Genomic DNA, 18,494 nt, shown 5'->3' with positions numbered 1-18,494 from the left:
AGACATGAGGCGGAAACAGCTCTCCTCGGCCTAAAGAACCAAATTGACGATGCCAATGATGTAGGAAAGCTATCCCGCCTCTTGCTCATCTACCTATTGCCAGCATTCAATCTCGTCAACCACAAGATTCTATGCAACCACCGGACCTCGGTTGCATGTTTCTCCCATGAAGCTGCCAACTGGATTGTCTCCTTCCTCGATAACTGAACCTCCAAAGTCTTCACAGGTGATGCTGCCGACCTCACTACTTCTATCTTTTGTGTGGTCCTGCAAGGCTACTGTGTCTCCTCCACCCTCTACAATATTTACATAAAACCGCAATTCAGCCCCTTTGACTCAATGGGAATTTCCTTCACAAACTATGCAGACGACACCCAAATCCTCATCCCCCTCTCTGGTGACAATGCGCAGGACTCCGCCAATGTAAACAGCATTTATGAAATGATCCATACTTTGATGGCCCTACACCGTCTCTGCCTGAATGAGAAACCAAAGCTCTAGCTAGTTGGTAAGACAGCCTGCTTTGCAAACCCTGACCCAGGTTTCAGCTGCTTCAACATTGATGGCCATAAGATCCCCATCTCACCTTCAGTGAGAACCTTGGGCCTCCACCATGACGCTTTGGTTAATATGTCCTGGCAAATCAACCACATTACTTTCACAGAGGCCTACGACACGAAACTCAACTTATCTAGCTAACGATTCTTATCCTCAAACAATCACCTCACTGTTGCCCGCGCTCTTGTGGGATCTAAACTGGACTATTGCAATGCCTTGCTTTGCGCACCTCTGAAAAAAACTAACAGGCTCGAAGTTACCCAGAACAATGCTGTTCGGGCTGTATCCGACCTGAATAAGAATTACCACATCTCTGAAGCTAGAAGATCTATCCATTGTCTCCCAGTCTGAGAAAGAATTGAATTCAACAATGCCCCTACCTACCTCACTCAGACTCATCACACGCACAACCTCCAGACCACTGAGATCCACCAACCGCCATTGCCTCATCATGCCAAGATTCAGACACAAAAGAGCGGGGGGAGGGGGGATCTAGCTTCTCGGTGGTGGCAGCCAACCTCTGGAACCACTCTCCCTTCGATCTGAACCCTCCTATCGGCTGTTCAGAAAAAATCTCAAGACACATCTTTTCAACGAACGAAGACTTTATGCACCCATTAAAATGTTACATGCCTGCACTTAGCGCCTAGATGCTTAAGGGCTTTGCGCGCTTCTACAACAAATGTAAAATGAATAAATGCAAAATAAAATAAATACAGTAATGTGTGGTGGAACGGCCAGCAAGGGAGAAGCAGGAAAGAGGAGGGGAGAAGAGCTGAGGAGAGGAGAAGGAAGTGCCAGAGAAGTTCAGGAGAGGTGAGAACATCAGAGAGAGAAGGAGATGAGGTCACAGAGAAGCAAAGGAGTGGAGAGGAGGTAGAAAGAACATCAGAGACACAAAGAGGAGGCAGTAACAGAGGAACCAAGGTTCAAGGAGGGGTGATGCGAATATCAGAGTGTAGAGGAGGTGAAAAGTGAGGTGAAAAAGAACATTCAAGAAATGAGTCAATTTGCCAGGGCCTTCCTTCTGGCTACTGACACCTCAAAGATATTCCAACCGCAGTGCCAATCAGCCAAACATGAGGTAAAAAAAAAGCATTTGGACACCCACAATGCTCTAGAAAATAACATTGGCAACCACAAACCACAGCACAGCCATGCATATTGAAACCGTATAATTACTACACTGGAAAGAGATCATTAATATTTTGCTAATTTCTTGTATTAATGCCAATCTTCTCATCCAGTCAACAATTGTCTAATTCAGTAATATTTATTATTATACACAAATGAACCAGATAGATGGAAGACGCAAGCAGAAAGTACCCTTTTCCCCTGGCAGGCCCAAATGCATTGATAACTACGATTTAACCTTTCAAGTCTCCAACCACAAACACTCTCACATGCCTCCATAGAAAGAACCATAACATTGAAACAAGGCCAGCCAAAGACTGCTTTCACGCCCTCAAAGCACACCAAAAATACCCACTGCAGGCTATGCACAGCCCAGGTCTCAATAGACAATGTCTCAGCTAGAAGCCTATTCCCACACTGAGACGTTTCTTTCAATCTGCATGTATCCACAAAGCAGCAAAAGCTATCTCGCTCTCCTCACTCTACTCCTACTAACTACCCATTCCAACCTTTTTCAGGTCCCTATGAGTAAAGTGGCCAAGACACTGTTAGACATTGCACTATATAAAACCAAATAATACACTAGAACAAATGATTTGAATTATGAAGCACATTTGAGACTACTAAGAAAACGTATTTGCATGTTTCTAAATATTATTTGGATGGAAGACTGTAAAAAGTGTAGAACCAACTATTTAGCCACCCTTGCCTGGATAACATGACTGAAATGTGCCTTGGTTTCTTTAATTTTAACTGTGTTTAATATATCAAATTGTCTGGCCCCTCATGGCTGATGTTGTTGACACCCTCAGGTTTTATTTAGGGCCTGCACTATTGCCAAGATGGAGAAGAAACTGCTGCCGACCATTGGTCGTCTCAAGCATTGCTTATTCAGAAGGCCTTATCAGAAAATAATGGCCAAGCACTGGTGGCACCTTTGTATGCCCAATGGCTAGCTCTTGGTTTGTACTCTTTGCTCCACTACACATGTTTTTATTGTGTTTGATTTTGATGCAGTACCTGGATTTCCTGATGTCCACAATGTATAAGGTGAGTAATTCCCCTTTAGTTCTACTGAAATCCGGCACATTGTATGACATACAACAAACAGTTATTACTCAACACCCTTGGATTGGTATTTTATTTAGGATATTTGACAGAGGATTTGTGTGAGTAAAAGGCAGGGGAAACACAGGCTTGTACAGATCAACATGATCAACAAATGCATCTTGCAAGGGGTAGGCAAGATAAATTACTGAATACATTTCAGCTGCATGCCAAGTTCTCCTGGTATCTATCCTCATGTAACACTCTTAATCATTCAGAGGTGGCGGCCAGTCAACATCAACCGACTAGAGGAAGAGAAAGAGAGGAAACAGTAAGTGGTGTGAATTGGTAACATCAGCATATAAATCATACAGAGACAGAGGGAATTACATAAATTAATTCCACAAATCACCAGTACAGAAGCTCTAGGTAGTGCTTATCCAGATCGCAGCTATAAGTGGGAAATACTTCTCAATTATCACCCATGGCTGGTGCTACAATAAGGTAATTCTAAGATGCTGCTAATGGCACATTTCATGCTACAATAATACATTTTTTGCTGAAAAGTAAAAAAGTTCAATTTCTTTTACCAAACATTTTACTGCAAAATGCAAGGTGGAGACCCCCCGCACCCTTCCTCCCCTTGCCCCCTCTCCCTTACTATGTACCCAACCCCAACCCAGTAAAAAGAAAGGCAGGGTCCCCTGTCTTCTAGATTATAGGGAACAAAATATCAAACCTGAAAAGGCAAATGTAGAACAATAAATCAACAAATCTATTAGAACAAAATGAATTCAATACAAAATTAAATTTGTTCAATTCATAACTATCAACATTACATCATCAGTACATAAAGCAATAGTAAAAAAACACACACAACCCTAGAAAACTAATCACATATCTAACTCAATCAAACCACGTACATAAGCATCACATACACAACATATACAATGGGCCTCATTACAACCCAGGCGGTAAGTTCCCTTCTTTACCACCACTCTGTTTACACCATGGTGGATGGCGGATTTACCGCCCCATTCCAAGGTGAGTGGGGCGGTAAATCCCCATTCCCCATTTACCCTTCCCCATTCCCATTTTTGCCCCATAGGGCATAATGGGAGTGGGGAAGGCGCTAATTACGGCACCGTAAATTACGGTGTCGTAATTAGCACCAAGGCGGGTTAGCGCCTTGCATTTTAACGCCTGCTAAAAGCAGGCGTTAAAATGGTAATCAGGCGTTAAGGGTTAACGGCGCCGACGGCGCCGTTAAACCCTTAACGCCTGGGTTGTAATGAGGCCCAATAAGACCTAAACCAGTTAGCCCACCACAATTAGAAGGGAAAGTCTGTCGTTTACATAAAACCTAATAATCCCAAATTCAAATTTCATCAAATTTAAACAAAAGTATAGCCAACTGGAAACAGAATGAATCAAGTTGGTATTGTCTTCCGGCTACTTCTATGCACACCGACCTGTTTCGACGTTAACACATCATTTCTTTTTATTTAAAGTACGTTTTTATTGGCATTTTCAAGAAAACAAAACATTATGAATGAACACTTCTTCCTCACCCTCCCTACCCCCCTCTCCTGTCCCAAACCGTAACACTACCCTCCCTTCCTAGTTCAGAGCCTTGACCCTCACCGCCCCCCTTCTTTCGTTCCCTACCCGGCTACATCCCCACCCCCCCGACCAGTGTCCCCTGTCTATGGCATCGGCAGGCCTGGCCCTCGTGGGCCCCTCTTGATGTTTGTGATCAAACCACTCCCAGAAGTTTCATGTTCCTCAGGCACCATGCGCCCTTTGCATCCTGTTAAAGAAACTTCAATATTACATCCCATTCTATGAGGAAGCGTTGATGGTGCCCATGGATGGAGTAGGTAACCCACTCCAGTGAAACCAAGGACCACACTTTTCCCCACTCATTCATGCTCAGTGGGGGATTCATTTCTTTTCCATTTCTGGGATATCACCAGTGCCCCAGCCATCATCACAATTAAAAACGCTTTTCTTTGTGCCTTTGTCGGAAGCTCCTCTAGAATCGCTCCCAGTGTGGCCATCCATCGAAATGCCTGTTAGTTGTATCCCAAACATTTCTTCCAGTGCTAACTGGAGACCTGCCTGTTAGGCAGAAACCTGTGCAGTTCCCTTAGGGACCACTGCAAAAGGCTTGAGACTACAGGTGTTGGCAGTAAACCAAATTGGTAGCAGTCTGTACCACCCAGATTTACCTGGTAGCTGTGGCTGAGCAGCCAGACTTCTCTCGAGAAGAGTTAGACAGCATATAGAGTATACAAGATAGGTACCAAAATACAGTAGCACAAGCAAACACTGACCAGAGCTTGGGTATACAAGTATATAATTATTTATTTAAAAACACACTTTGTAATATACACTAACACTAATATGGCAAGCAAGTTCAAACACAGTCACTATTAATATATATACATCCCTGATTACTTATTGAACAAGTCTTAGTTAAAACACCACTTATTTTCAGAGAGAGGTGAGCGCTTAACCTAAGATGGCACTCCAATAAGTTAATTAAAAAGGGAGGAAAAAAGGCAGAGTTTAGGAACATTCACAATACCAACACTTTAAGCGAACCAGAGCAAGTCAGAAAAGGCAGTCTACTGAGGAGCAAGAAAGTCATAGGCCAGGCCCACTCTTGGAGAGAGCAAGGCGGAATGTGTCCAAGATCACACAGTTGAATTGTACTTTTAAAGAGTCTTTGCAAATAGTTAAAAAAGGGTTGGATCAAGTCAGGAAAAGATAGTTAGGAGGTCCCAAGTCACCCCAGGATAGAAAGTCAAGGATTTACGGGACACCTTGAACAGTCTGTTGCAAGGGAGACCAGGCGGGACTCAGTACCTGAAATGGTGAGAAAGCTCCAGCGGGGGCAGTTGTTCCTGGCAGCGGGTGCAAGTCAGTGCTTCGTCCAGGGGAAGAGGAGGTCTCATCGTGGAGGAGAGCTGGAGGTCATTGCACTGCCACAGAAGAAACCAGCCGCGGAGTTTCTTGGTTAAAAGGTTCTACCCTTTTATTCGCAGTAGTGGTGAAGCGTGGCTATCCGGCCGCCGGGCTGCTTGGCACGGGCGATTCGGCCACGGGACGATCCAGGAAGGCAAAAAAGAGGGCGAACTGGTTATCCCCACCAGTTCAGAGGAAGAAGACTCTCCGGAATGAAGATCTTCTCTGTCGTTGGGAAGTGGCGAGACGGTTCAGCAGGACTCCACCGGTGGTGTCGTCGTTGCAGGTTGGCTCAGCTTCTCCCTCTTCGGATTCTTTGGTCCTGTGGCGACTTCTGAAGTTCCAGTCCCCAAAGCCCTGCTTTTATGCAGAAAACCCCCATTCATCAGTCCTAGCTGTCACTCAAACATGCTAAGTGGTGAGCCGGGCGGCTCACCACTGGGCCAATCACACAAGAGTGCGACTTGAGTTGCCGAGACAACTCAGTCCAGGGTGCCTAAACCCCGCTCCCACACATCCTGTAGACCCAGACAGTGGCACCACTTTTGGAGGCTTCTGTGGAGAAGGCCGCCAAAAAGTGGAACAAAGGGCTCGACTTGGGTTGGAGTTACAGACGCGAACACAAACGCCATTTTAAAACTGAGTGCTGGCAAAAAGACCCGACCGGGGAATAAATATTAAATAAATAACCCGGCGGTATCTTTAACATTGCACCAAAAAGTGGTGCGTTTAAAATGAATGAGAAAATCCCATAGGAAATATTCCGGTGGAATATTTCGCGTGGTAACCACTGCCACCAGCCAGAAACTCGACGAGGGGGGACTGCACAGTGCCCCCTCGAAAAACAGACCCAGGACCAATCTAATTACCCCTACCAGTACTTCCACAATATGATGGTTGGTACTGGTTCTGTTCACAATTTAAGACTAGTAAAGTCAATGATGACTTTACATGCCCTGGGAGACAGTAGTCAGTCCCAGGGTATGGAGTCTATGTTTGGGGGTCACTATGACACCCCTGTGTTACTGCACTGAGGGTGCTGTGTAACACACTTACCAAAAACCACATGAAACCCTATGGAGTAAAAGAGCCCATAGCCCATAAAACACATTACAAAGTCAAAGGATATCTCAAATCATGTCTAAGAGTGGGAGAAAGAGAGTCTCACTCTTAGCAAGAGAAAAAAAGAAACCCCAAAAAATCCAGAAAAGTTGCTGGGGGACTCACTAGGTTTGGGAAATTAGCCTCAACAGAGAATTCTTCCTAACACTGCCCAATATGTTTGGTTGGATGTGCACTCCCACCAAATGTGCTCCCATGTCCCCACTCGCCCACAGCCCCTCCAACACCCATCCGGGACAGCATGATGGAATTTGTGCAGCACCTCTGGGTTGTAATGCTATTGTTACATCAGTTTCGTCCATATTTCCTGTATTTGGATTGTCCTTGCCAGCTTGGGGATTTGTGCCCATAGAGCGGCCCATTGCACCCCCTCTGAGGGTTGCCCCACTGACATTTCCCATTTCTCCATATATCTCCTTTTGGCAGGTTCCTCCCCCTCCTTGATGATGCCATAAATGACCCCCACAATGTGTCTATCCCATGAATCCGTTGGGACATATTTTTAAAAGCGGGTGAGCTCCCTGGTAGCTGCCTTCTTAACCATGGGGTGAAGCAGCCAGTGTCTCAATTGGAGATAGCGAAATCTCTGTCCTTCTCCTAGATCCAAGTCCTCTTTACACTGGTTAAATGATTTCACTTTTTGCCCGTTAAACACGTCTCCCAGTTTTCTGCCGCCCCCCTCTTGCCACTTCTCAAACCTACTTTGCTCCTCAATGTTTTCATAACTTTTCTCAATACCTTTGTATTTTATGGTTCCATATGAATGCCCCTGTGTGTTTTTGCAGTGCCCGGGAGGAGGTGTTGGGTACCCGTATTGGGAGCGCCATAAAAAAGTTTTGTGGGATTACCGGTTTTAGTACATTGACCCTCCCCAGCCATGAGATTGATGGGGGTCCCCATTCGGCGAGTATTGTTCTGTATTTTGTCTAACAGGGGTGGATAATTAGCGTCAAATTACTTCTTAATATTTTATGGCTTTATCCGTCCAGCTATACAGGAGAGCCTTTGCAGAGCCTGGACTTTATCTGGCGGGACTATCAATTTCAGCACCCAGGCCCCTGAAGGAACTCTGTCACCTCCCCAAATTGTAGTAAAAACTGGTCTACTGTCCCGAAGGTCCTCCCTGGGTCCGTAATCATCATCAGCTGATCATCCCCAAATGCTCCGAATTTATGTTCTCCCCCACCAAAGGGAATCCCTTTAATTTCCCTAGTAGATTGAATAATGGCCAAGGGAGGCTCAAGGTGGATGGCGTAGAGTAGCGGGGAAAGAGGGCATTCCCTGTTTCGTTCCTCTCGACACTGGGATGTTCTCAGAAAGCTGGCCATTGATTGCCAGGCGTAGGCTGAGCCTGCGATAGTTAGCCTTTATCATTGCTAGGAAAATGGCCCCAAATCCCATTCTCTGCATGTGTGGAAGAGGAACTGCCATTCGACCCCATTGAACACTTTTTTGGCACCTAGGGTTACAGTAAGGGCCGGGATCCCTGTCTTGTTGACTTTTTCAATGAGGTTGCGGACCCTTTTAGTGTTGTCACAGATCTGTCTGTCTCTTATAAAGCTGGACTGGTCCGGGTCAATAAGGTTTAGGAGGAGCCGCTCGAGATGGTTGGCCAGTATTTTTGTGTACATTTTACTGTCTATCGGTCTATATTGCACCGGTTTCAGTAACAGCACCACCTTGGCCTCCTCCATAGATGATGTAATGCCCCTCGAGTCCCCAAAGGAGTGAAAGAGTAGGCCCAGGTGTGGAATTGGAACTTCCCTATAGGCTTTGTAAAAGTATGTCTAGTATCCGTCAGGGCCTGATGCTTTACCCCTCGGTAGGCTTGTTATGGCTGTCCTGACTTCTTCTGGCGTGATGTCACCCTCCAGTTCCTTCCTCTCCAGCCTGGCGATAGTTTTTAATGGGCATGACTCCAGGTATTCTTTTTGGGCCTGTTCTGACAGGGCATCCACCTTGTAAAAGCAGGAGTAATATCCCTTCAAGGACCTCAAAATGTCTGTATTAGATGAGCTTTCCTTATCACCTCTATTTTGATATTTAGCATATTTCTAGGCGGTTCTTTCTTCCTCTGCATCCTCGGTAATAGGCCGTCAGCCTTGATCTCTGCTTAAGATAGATCAGTGAATGCTTGGCTGCTTTCCTTTGTAGGACTTCAAGTTGGCCCCTAATCAGTCAGGACTCCCTTCTGACCGTCCCACTGGCTCCATCCGCCATTCGGGACATAATTTGTTTCAGTTTACCCTCCAAATCCATTTCAGACTGCCTCAATTGTCTGTCCCTTCGAGTTTTCAAGGCTATGAGTGACCACCTCAAGGTGGCTTTAAAAGCGTCCCAAACCATTAGCTGGCTCGTCTCTCCTGACTTCTTGTTATGGAAGCACTCCGCTATTTTGTCCCTTATCTCGCCCCTCAGGATCTCATCTTGAGGATGTAAACAGGGCAACACCACCTCTAAAGCCCTAATGAGTCCTTCCCCATGTTTAAGGATAGTGTTATGGGAATGTGGTCGGCAAGGGCTATTGCGCCCACCTCTATTTCTGACACCATTCCCAGCAGGGACCTTGACACCCGGGCGCCATCTATCCGAGAGAGGGTTCTATGCACGTGGGAGTAGAAGGTATACCCCGTTGTATTCCTTCTCTTTTCCCTCCATCCATCCACAAGAACCAAATTTGACATTTAATCTTTTAGTTCTTACAAGAGTTTGCCCTGGCTATGGAAAATACTCGCACTACAGTCCTCGCAGGGTCCCAGGCTATGTTGAAATCCCCAACTACCATTGTGGGGCCTTTCGTGAAGACCTCCAGCTTGTTTAATGTTTGCCATAGGAATTTGTCTTGTCCCACATTGGGGGCGTGTATAGCTGCCAGTGTGCAAGTCCCCCCACCTTGAAAGGTTATTGCTAAGTATTGCCATCTGAGTCCCTCTCCGTAGCAGAGTCTTTGAAGCCCACAGTATCTTCTAAAGCTATCAGGACCCCTCCCGTCTTTCTGCTGTGTTAGCTTGGTAAATTTGGTGGTAAACCTGTATTTTTACTTTATATTTATCTTGGTTTTTTGATGTGCGTTTCCTGGAGGGCTACAATCCCCGGCCCCTCGTGCCCCAAAAAGTGCTATACTTTTTCAATTTTTACCAGTGCACTTATCCCCCTAATGTTCAGGCAGATGATCTTGAGCGTGTCCCTCCTAGCCATGGTCCTGGTCTCCCTCTTTTGCTAGTGTGGGTAATGGACTGCCGTTGACACCTCCTGCTTCATACCCCCTCCTCTCGTCCCCCTATCACCTCATCACTTTTGGAGCTGTATTGAGTACACACTTGTGAGTCAGTGTAAGAATCTTGGGTGTAGCTCTGTGCTTCTAAGGAAGCCAGTGAAGTTCCCGCCTGGAAGCTGTTATGTGAGCCCGTTTAGATAGGCCAGTGATGGCACAAACAGCTCCATTCTGAGCTATCTGAAGAGCGGACAGCTTGTGCTGAGAGTATCCGCTCAGGAGACTGTTGCAGTCATCCAGATGGGCATTGACAAGGGCAGAGGCTAAAATGGCTGCATTATAATGGGACACGAAAGGCCGGATATTACAGAGCAGTTTATTGACAAGGCCACATGAAGTACAGTACAAATCTGGGCGATATGCTGATTCATTGTCAACTCAGCATCCAGAGTGACAACACACCATCTACCTTTTTGCAGTAAATAATTGTGGTAAACAAAAAATTTGACCGTTTTACTTTCAACCAAAATGTTGAGCACCAAGTGCGCCACAAACAGGAAGACCGCAGGGACTATACATTTGGCCATACAAATCTCAAATCTGTCCCCAATGTATGAGACTGGGATGACAAAATAGCTATTTACCTGAGGCATCATCAATCCTTGCACCAGCTCTGTTGTAACCAAGATGCAAACTCTTTTTTACAAACAAGTACAGTACATATAGCAAGATGTAGTTTAAACAAACCAATATGCTAGATAGGCAGTCTGTAAAGCTGTAGTAGCAAACATGAAAAAATAGTCATGGTTCTCCACTACGTGTCTCCTAGATAGTCACATTACTAGAGGGCTTTGACTGTAAGGCCCGGATAATATCTCAGACATGAAGGAGGTACAATAAAGAGGATAAGGACATGGACATAAGAGAAGAAGTTGGGCGCATCAGTTGGTGGAGGAGGACAAGGTGGCGAGCCGTCCCATAAGTAGGCAGAATAGGAAGGTTCTGGTTGGGCAGGTCAGCCATAGGCAGAACCAAACAGTGGGAGGAGGAATGAGAGGGAGTCAGGGAGGTTATCTTGAGAACAGAACGTTGAGAAAAGAAGGAGTGAGCCTGAGAAAGGCAGCTATGCCTGTCAGCTGTTCCCACTGACCGTCTGCTTTCAAGACTATGCACAGGTGTGCGCTTGAGGTAGGGGACCCCAGAATGCCTGCATCTAGATCAGCAAGGAAAGGAGGACCTGGGGCAGCCTATAGCCTACAACTCACAGGGAAAGGGCTATGAAACCCCTTTGGAAATGTAATGACTGCGACGGACCATCCAGAGAAGATCATCAAGATTAGCTCCCTTTTTTCAGCCTGCGCTCCTTGACTGCAAGCAGTTCTGTATAATTTCCAAAATGGACACAAGTGTGGTGGGAGCTCCTCTACTGAGGATGAACATGGGTCAAATAACCTGTTCAATGGTGTGTATCCCCACTCAGTAGGGTCTACAACCGTGTTTTACTTCACTGTACCCTTCACAGAGCCAGTGGTCGAAGTGAGCGGGAGGGAGCGGTGCTCCTCTACTTTTTTAAATTACCTTTTACAGCTCCTATACTTTTATTTTAAAAAGAAACCGTTCCGGAATGGTTTCTTTTTAAAATAAAAGTGTAGGAAGAAGTTGAATCTTGCCTTTTCAGTGCACTGCACTGAACGTTCCCTTAAACAGCAGGTGCAAGTGTTTGGTGGTGTGTATTGTGTGTGGGAGGGGACGTGATGATGGGGTTTGTGGGGAGTGGGTGCAGGCCAGCAGGGAACATAGTTCCACTACTTCTTTTCGTACACTTCAACCACTGCACAGAGCAGAAATATCCATTTAAATATCAGTTTATTCCCACCCACAAGGGCAGTCCAGCACCGAAAAGCTAAGCAATTCTCCTCCGACAAGAGTACCATCAGCAACCCCAGACAGGTGTTTCAGCCTTGTTGCGTCTCATCAGTGAGATGAAGCTTCAAAAGCATTTGTTGAAATCCACATTAGAATATGGTTTAACGAATAAGGATACATAACAGAGACCCTCAGTTTAGAGTACCCACAACGTTTTGCGATAACTCCTCTTCTTCAGTTGGCTCTGCAAAGATAATTTAACTAACTTAAGTAAATAATGTTCTCATGCTTTATAAAGTGATGACTACTTCTAAATAGACAAAAGATTTAGAGAGAAACAATCTCCTTCATTCTTGAGAATTGCCTTCATTCCACTTTGTAGCGTAAACGCCATATGCACTCTTTCATCCTTCGCATGTTATTAAGTACTACAATCTACTATACTATGAACATGAACAGACTAATCAGAATCTCACTTGATTTTCTTACTACTTATTCTACAAATGCTGCAAAACAAACTAAAAAACAAACATCCTAGAAAGTAAATGATAATATTTCATTGAATCCACCCGGATTTGAACTGGATAATTTGTATATTCAATAGATTTGTCTTAGTTTTATACATTTTTCCTAGTCTTCTGGGAACCATCAGTCTCAACCCCTTCTCGAGGATCCACCCTTTCTCGAGGATCCATGCCGTCTGAAGTGTCCCTGGACCAAATGGTGGACTGACCAGCTCTCTCCTGAGCTACCTCACTTCAGCCGTCGCCATTCCAAGTGTGTTCTTGGAACTTGGAGGATGTTCAACTTGCACTACAAGATGCCTGTTTCTGCGGACCTGCTCCTTTGTTTGTCCGTGGAAGATTGCTGGTTGCCGCTTGATCATGCTGACCCCTGTTGCAATCCATCTTATTGGCATCCTAGAGATGTTCTAAGGTCACCTGCTCTTTAGAAGTCTTCATTTTTTCTTCATTTGGGTGTTCAGCTGGAACTTTCGTGGAACAGATACCCAAATTAAATCCTGTGTACAAACGGACCTCTGCAACTGTGTCGCCTTTGCCTTTCTTGAGCGGACCAAGCAAAGATGCCTGTGTCCCCAACAGATTCTGGAACTTCAACAGTGGTCTCTAGAGACATTGGAGTGAGGGGGGCAAGTTAACATACCTGCCCTCCACCCGCCGTTCTCCATAGGGTTACATGGACTTAAAGCCCTGTCCCTAAATCACTCTTTCCCGACTTTGGTCGGTGGAGGCCTGGTCAAGGATCACTTCCTTGGCCTATCCTGGTGTCTGGGATTGAGTGAGTTTACTTCGTTAAACTTTAGTTACCTTTTTGATTTTTGTATCATAATCACTGGCATCTTCCAATCTCTTAATAAATCTACCTGATTACTATAACTTTGGAATAGATGAATTTAGGGGACAAGGCACCAAACCTTCTTAGGGCAGGACTCACCTACTCTTAGGGAAACTGTTCTGTGGTTATTCTAAAGTGTATTTACTGAATTTCATGCATCTAACTACTTAACTGTGTTTCACTGGTTAGCAAATAATATGCTTTCTCCTCTTAAGAGTGAATACATATATCAGTTTTATAGCAAGTGTGTAACAATGCTTGACTTGGTGTTTTACTTGCATAGTGTGTATTTTAAGGCCTAATAAATAATATTTAATTATGTACTTACCTGTGTAACTGAAATTATTGTTTTTCCTCTTTGGGGACTCATTGTAGCCCTAGACCACTCTTACAGCCCTCCTGAGACTAAGCCTTGCTGCTCTCATACCTTATCTTGATGGGGTTTGGCTAGATCTCAGTGTCTGCCAATTCACCATAATAGGTTGGCCTTCCAAAATCAACCCACAGGGTTGATTTCTGAAATCCATCTTCGCAATGACCCATTTACAATTGTTACAATTCAGGAGAGCCATCTCTATAGTGTGTTTATGGTGGCTACGAAGAATAAGGAAACATTTCTTTTTTTAATCTATGCATATGACGGTGATTCACAACACAAAAAAGAAGGGGTAGAGTAAAAGTACCTCTCAGTAAACACATCTGTTTTTTGGCAGTATGCCAAATGACATAGAAATTGTGCCTCACAGCAGCCCTTGTTTCTGTCGTGATCTACTGGAGTATCAGTCTTGGTGTAATTGAGTACTAGAGGTCAGATCGCTCCCTTAAACTCAACCTCTCAAAAATTCAAACCTTCAAAAACTCAGTTTCTGTTAGTGTCATGCTTCCCTATCCTAGCTGCTGTTCAATGTTGCCTTTTATGCTTATACAGACTTATGGCATGGTTCCCCCTTTCGGTATCTTCTGTTCAATCCTTGGGCTTTGTTTTGGACACGTATTAATTTTAAATTTTATATATGCGATATTCTAAAATCCAGTGTTTAGATGCATTTATTATGTCAATTCTACATCTTTCAATCCCCCTCAGATTTCGGTCAGCCATGCAGTCACAACTCATATCTGGAGTGGATTGAGGGAATGATGTTCTGATTTGCCTTCCAGTAGTTTAAGTAGAACAGCTGAAATCACCATTCAATTCAGCTGTTTAACTGATTCACATAAGCAGGGGCACATTACCCCTTCTTATTTCTCTTCATTGTTCTCCAAGTCGCATTTCTATTTGATTAAAGATCTGCTTTATCAGTCTTGGGGCACCTGCCCTGGGTCAGCTCAGCTTTATTCTGCCAAGTTGCACCTTTCCAGAGGTCTGAGAAGTACTTGTATTAATTTATTGTGCATTTGTAAGGCGCTTATACATCAAGTAAATTGTGTTTCAAAGCGCCCACAGGGCAACAGGGAGGGAACATGGGAATACAGGCAAATAGAGCAATGAACGAGAGAGGCGGTCCTACTAGACCTTGTGCACATTCAGAGCGTACAAGTGCAGAGAGAGAGGGATGAGGGAGGGGGCGAGTGCTGGGAGTAACAGGGAGGGAAGTGCTAGGAAGTAACTTATGTGACTGGCAAAGAACATTTGGTGAGGATGGTGAACTGGCAATAAATAAGTGCAGGCCTTTGATAGCACAGGCAATTGGGCGCCTAAGGCAAGTGCTGGGAGTGAGAGGAGGCTGAAGGCGATTGGGGTTGGGAGGCCAGGCCCCAGGTGGACTAATAATGGGCCTGAGTCACCAATCTCAGCGACTGTGGGGTTTAGCAGAGGAGGGAGAGGGGAAGGAGCAGGTGAAAAGAAAAGTCTTGAGGAGCTCCTGGAATTTGAGGAGATCTGGCTCAAGACGAAGAGGAAGGGGGACACTGTTCCATAGGAGGGAGCCAACCGAGGAAAGAGATCGCCCACCTGCTCCCTGTTGAACAAATCACTTGACACGCAGAGAGTTGGTGCAGGAGAAAAGAAAAGATCTGAAGGGAGTGTATTTAGTGAGAGCCAGTTGTAGATAGAAAGGTCCCCGGCCCCAGACAGTCTTATGGATGATGCAAAGGGATTTGAATTTGATTCTTGCAGCAAACGGGAACCAGCGGAGAGTTTTTAGAGCTGGAGAGATGTGGTCCCTGGGCTTGAGGCCAATCATAAGTCTTGCAGCCCTATTCTGGATTAGCAGGAGGGGAGGTAGAGAGGAAGAAGGTAGATTAAGGAAGGGGCTATTGCAGTAGTCAAGCCTAAAGAGTACCAAAGTTCTAGAGACATTAAGCTTCTGGGGAAAAGTGAGGAAACAAAGGATTCCTTTGAGGAGGTGTAGTTGAAAGTGGTACTAAAAATAATTAGAAGGAAAACAGGTACAACTAGAGATTCCGAGGGAGCAAACCCGACATATCTTGAATAAGAACAAAAACAAAAAGGCTCCCACACCTATAATTGGTTTGGACATACAATTCACTGGATAGTACTTGGGTTATCACAATTGCAAAAGCGGTTCAAACAATGGCAAGTAGAAGTTCATGGAAAATACAACCTGACTTCATTAGTAGTTCTGTTAAAAGGAATACTTGTTAATAAAAGATATAATGTTTAAAAACAAATACATAAAAGCTAACATCTAAAAACTAACAAAGTGACTAGTGTTCAAAAAAGTGCTAAGTGTTAATCACCAAACAACTGACAATGTGCAAAATACGTGGTAAATCTGTATCTCTCTTAGATACTCTGGTTACATCAAGTGTACATATCTACATATAAATTACATCAGATTATTTATACCTTGGTTTTTTGTTCATACAGGCCACACAAATACAATATCTGAGACCTTTGTTAAGGGATGACTCAAACCTAGATGCCTTAGTCGAAAAAGTACCTAAAGTGCACCTGGTACAGTATTTCTAATACGTGTTTAAGACACTTTTTATTAGTATCTGTAAATGCCCAACATGTTTCGTTCCTATGTCCCTTAGGGTTTGGTTTCAGGAACTTCTTCAGGGGATTATGTAAATTGGGGTGGACCAACGTCTACAAACCAATTTGTGATGGTCTTGTAGTAAACTTGACAAGTTGAAACAGTTGTTGCAGTGTGAAGACTTAAGTAGTATATTCCAGTGGACAATTCAATAAGGTCTATGTTCCACAGGTTCCTGTCTTTAGTACAAGGAGGTGAATCCAGGCCAAACCTAATTGTAAAAACAAACCACGTTTAAATTAGTGTGGTTGCTTTTATAGAGTACATCAATAATTATTTAAATAAGTGCACTCAGGGGGCTTACCGTCGCTTACTGTCAGTAAGCAATCCTAGGTAGCTGCATTGGGTCTCAGTGTAGCAGTCCCAAGGGGTCCCTGTAGACATACAAAAAACACAGGACACATAGTCCCATAATCCCAACAAGCGAGTAATTGTCATGATGCCTACCCCAGACCAAGTCCATCAGTCCAGGGAGCAGGCATCCAGACACCTATTGAAAACCCAGCCACCCTGGCTAGGGACTATCTGGGTTCAGTCCTGGCGCCGTAGGCGCCAGGCTCATATACGGGATCAGTTCTGGCGCCATAGGCGCCAGGCTCATATGAAGAAACTTACCTCATGCAGACCATGCTGCAAAGAATCCAAGCCAACGTGAGGCCTGGAAGGAACTACTTTGTTTCAGGGACTATTTTTTACTCGGGTGTGGTCTTGGGGAACTTCTTACCTGGGACTACTTTAGAGGCTATTTAAACCACGCCCGATGAGCAGCACACGCTTCGCGTTATTCTGCATCCTGCAGCATAACGCTCACCGTGCCTGTCAGTCCAGCATCCAGTCTTCTGCCACGCCCTGCCTCGAAACCGGAGCTCCTAGAAAGAAGGGAAATAAGAAGAAAAGGTTAGAGCAAGAACATTACCTTCATTCTTCATCTGATCCTGGATCCTTGGCGCATCCGAATAAGGAAAAATACTTTATTATGTGCACGTCGCACCGCCAGCTGCAGCGCCGCGCTATACTTGCCAGTCTTCACAGCACCTCCTCGACCCGGCGCTGCTCCATCATTCATCGCCGAACTCCCGGCACCTAAGGGGACGAAGAAAGACAATAAGGTGAGCCGAGAAAACCAACAAAGACAATTTCTATTATCACTATAGACTTCCGAGTTACCGCCGGAGATATAATTCTTCTACATGCCACATCAACGTACGCTGCACCTGTAAGGAGAGAGTAAGCAACAGGTTAAGCACTGGCATTTTCTACCGGGCAGTGTTGGGTAACACGGACTCTTACCTAAACGCAATCAGCTGCTACGGGACAACCTCCTCTCGAATCAAGCTGCAAGACAAAGGAAGGAATCGGACAAGAGTGAATAACAGACATTTTGAACTCTTAAGAACCAAATACTTACGGCTCCTCGCCACTTACCTCGGAGTCAATATTCGTCTGGAACTCACCCAATTCCTTTAGACCAGTGAAGTAACTGGTTATCTACACACCACTGCAGTCCACGCAGGATGGAGAGCTCATCATTCAAAACCATAAGGTGAGACTGGTGAAAGGGAATATCGGAGGTGATTAGTGGGAAAACGGTGAGGGTGTGCTTGCTCAATCCACCGGTGGCTAATTCCTTTTCTCCGCTTTCAGGAGAATACTCCTACGGGTCAAGCAGACGAAATTGAGCAGGCCAGTCCAGTCAGTCATCTCTGCACTACAATTCACGTTGATGGAGGCCGCAGCTATCCAGTTCCGACCGTCGCCCCTGTGGGAGCCAGGTGACCGTAACAGTAACTCTATCTTGTTACATATTCTTCAGTGGTGCACTAATAGGTGAATCTGGGTAGAAAAACGTCACGTAATCTAGTTAGGACTTACTTAGCATTTAACTCGAGTTCGAATAGACACTTCATCTTCTTCGTGCTACAGTAATGTGGTTTAGGATACAGTAGATCTGGATTATTGGTAGGATCCTGAAAGGTAAGCATCGGTATCTTACCAACAGGGCATTAATGGGGTCAAAAGAAAACAAACAATGCAAGAACACTCTATTAAATAGTGGATTTGAATAGAGGTGGTATAGTGTGATGTGGAAAGTACATCATCACATGCAAGTGAAAGGGGCACTCTATCTAATCACAGTATCTCGTTCCAGGGTATACACATTTATAAATATATATATATATATATATATATATATATATATATATATATATATATATATAAATTAG

General features: G+C 44.7%; 1 protein-coding gene across 4 annotated transcripts in view; it reads right to left on the bottom strand.

The window, feature by feature from the left end:
- Window positions 1-2,803: 2,803 nt before the first annotated feature.
- PUS10 (pseudouridine synthase 10) overlaps window positions 2,804-18,494 on the bottom strand; it is a 1,772,971-nt gene continuing 1,757,280 nt past the window's right edge. For all 4 annotated transcript variants that reach the window (XM_069608030.1, XM_069608029.1, XM_069608031.1 and 1 more), the window contains one exon: window positions 2,804-3,044. In XM_069608030.1, the coding sequence (XP_069464131.1) occupies window positions 3,006-3,044 (39 nt within the window). In that variant the 3' untranslated portion in view covers window positions 2,804-3,005. The remainder of the gene's footprint in view (window positions 3,045-18,494) is intronic.

Source organism: Ambystoma mexicanum, chromosome 4q, assembly GCF_040938575.1.
Source record: "Ambystoma mexicanum isolate Mex_15411 chromosome 4q, UKY_AmexF1_1, whole genome shotgun sequence".
Classification (NCBI taxonomy): domain Eukaryota; kingdom Metazoa; phylum Chordata; class Amphibia; order Caudata; family Ambystomatidae; genus Ambystoma; species Ambystoma mexicanum.
This window is presented reverse-complemented; position numbering and strand designations above follow the sequence as displayed.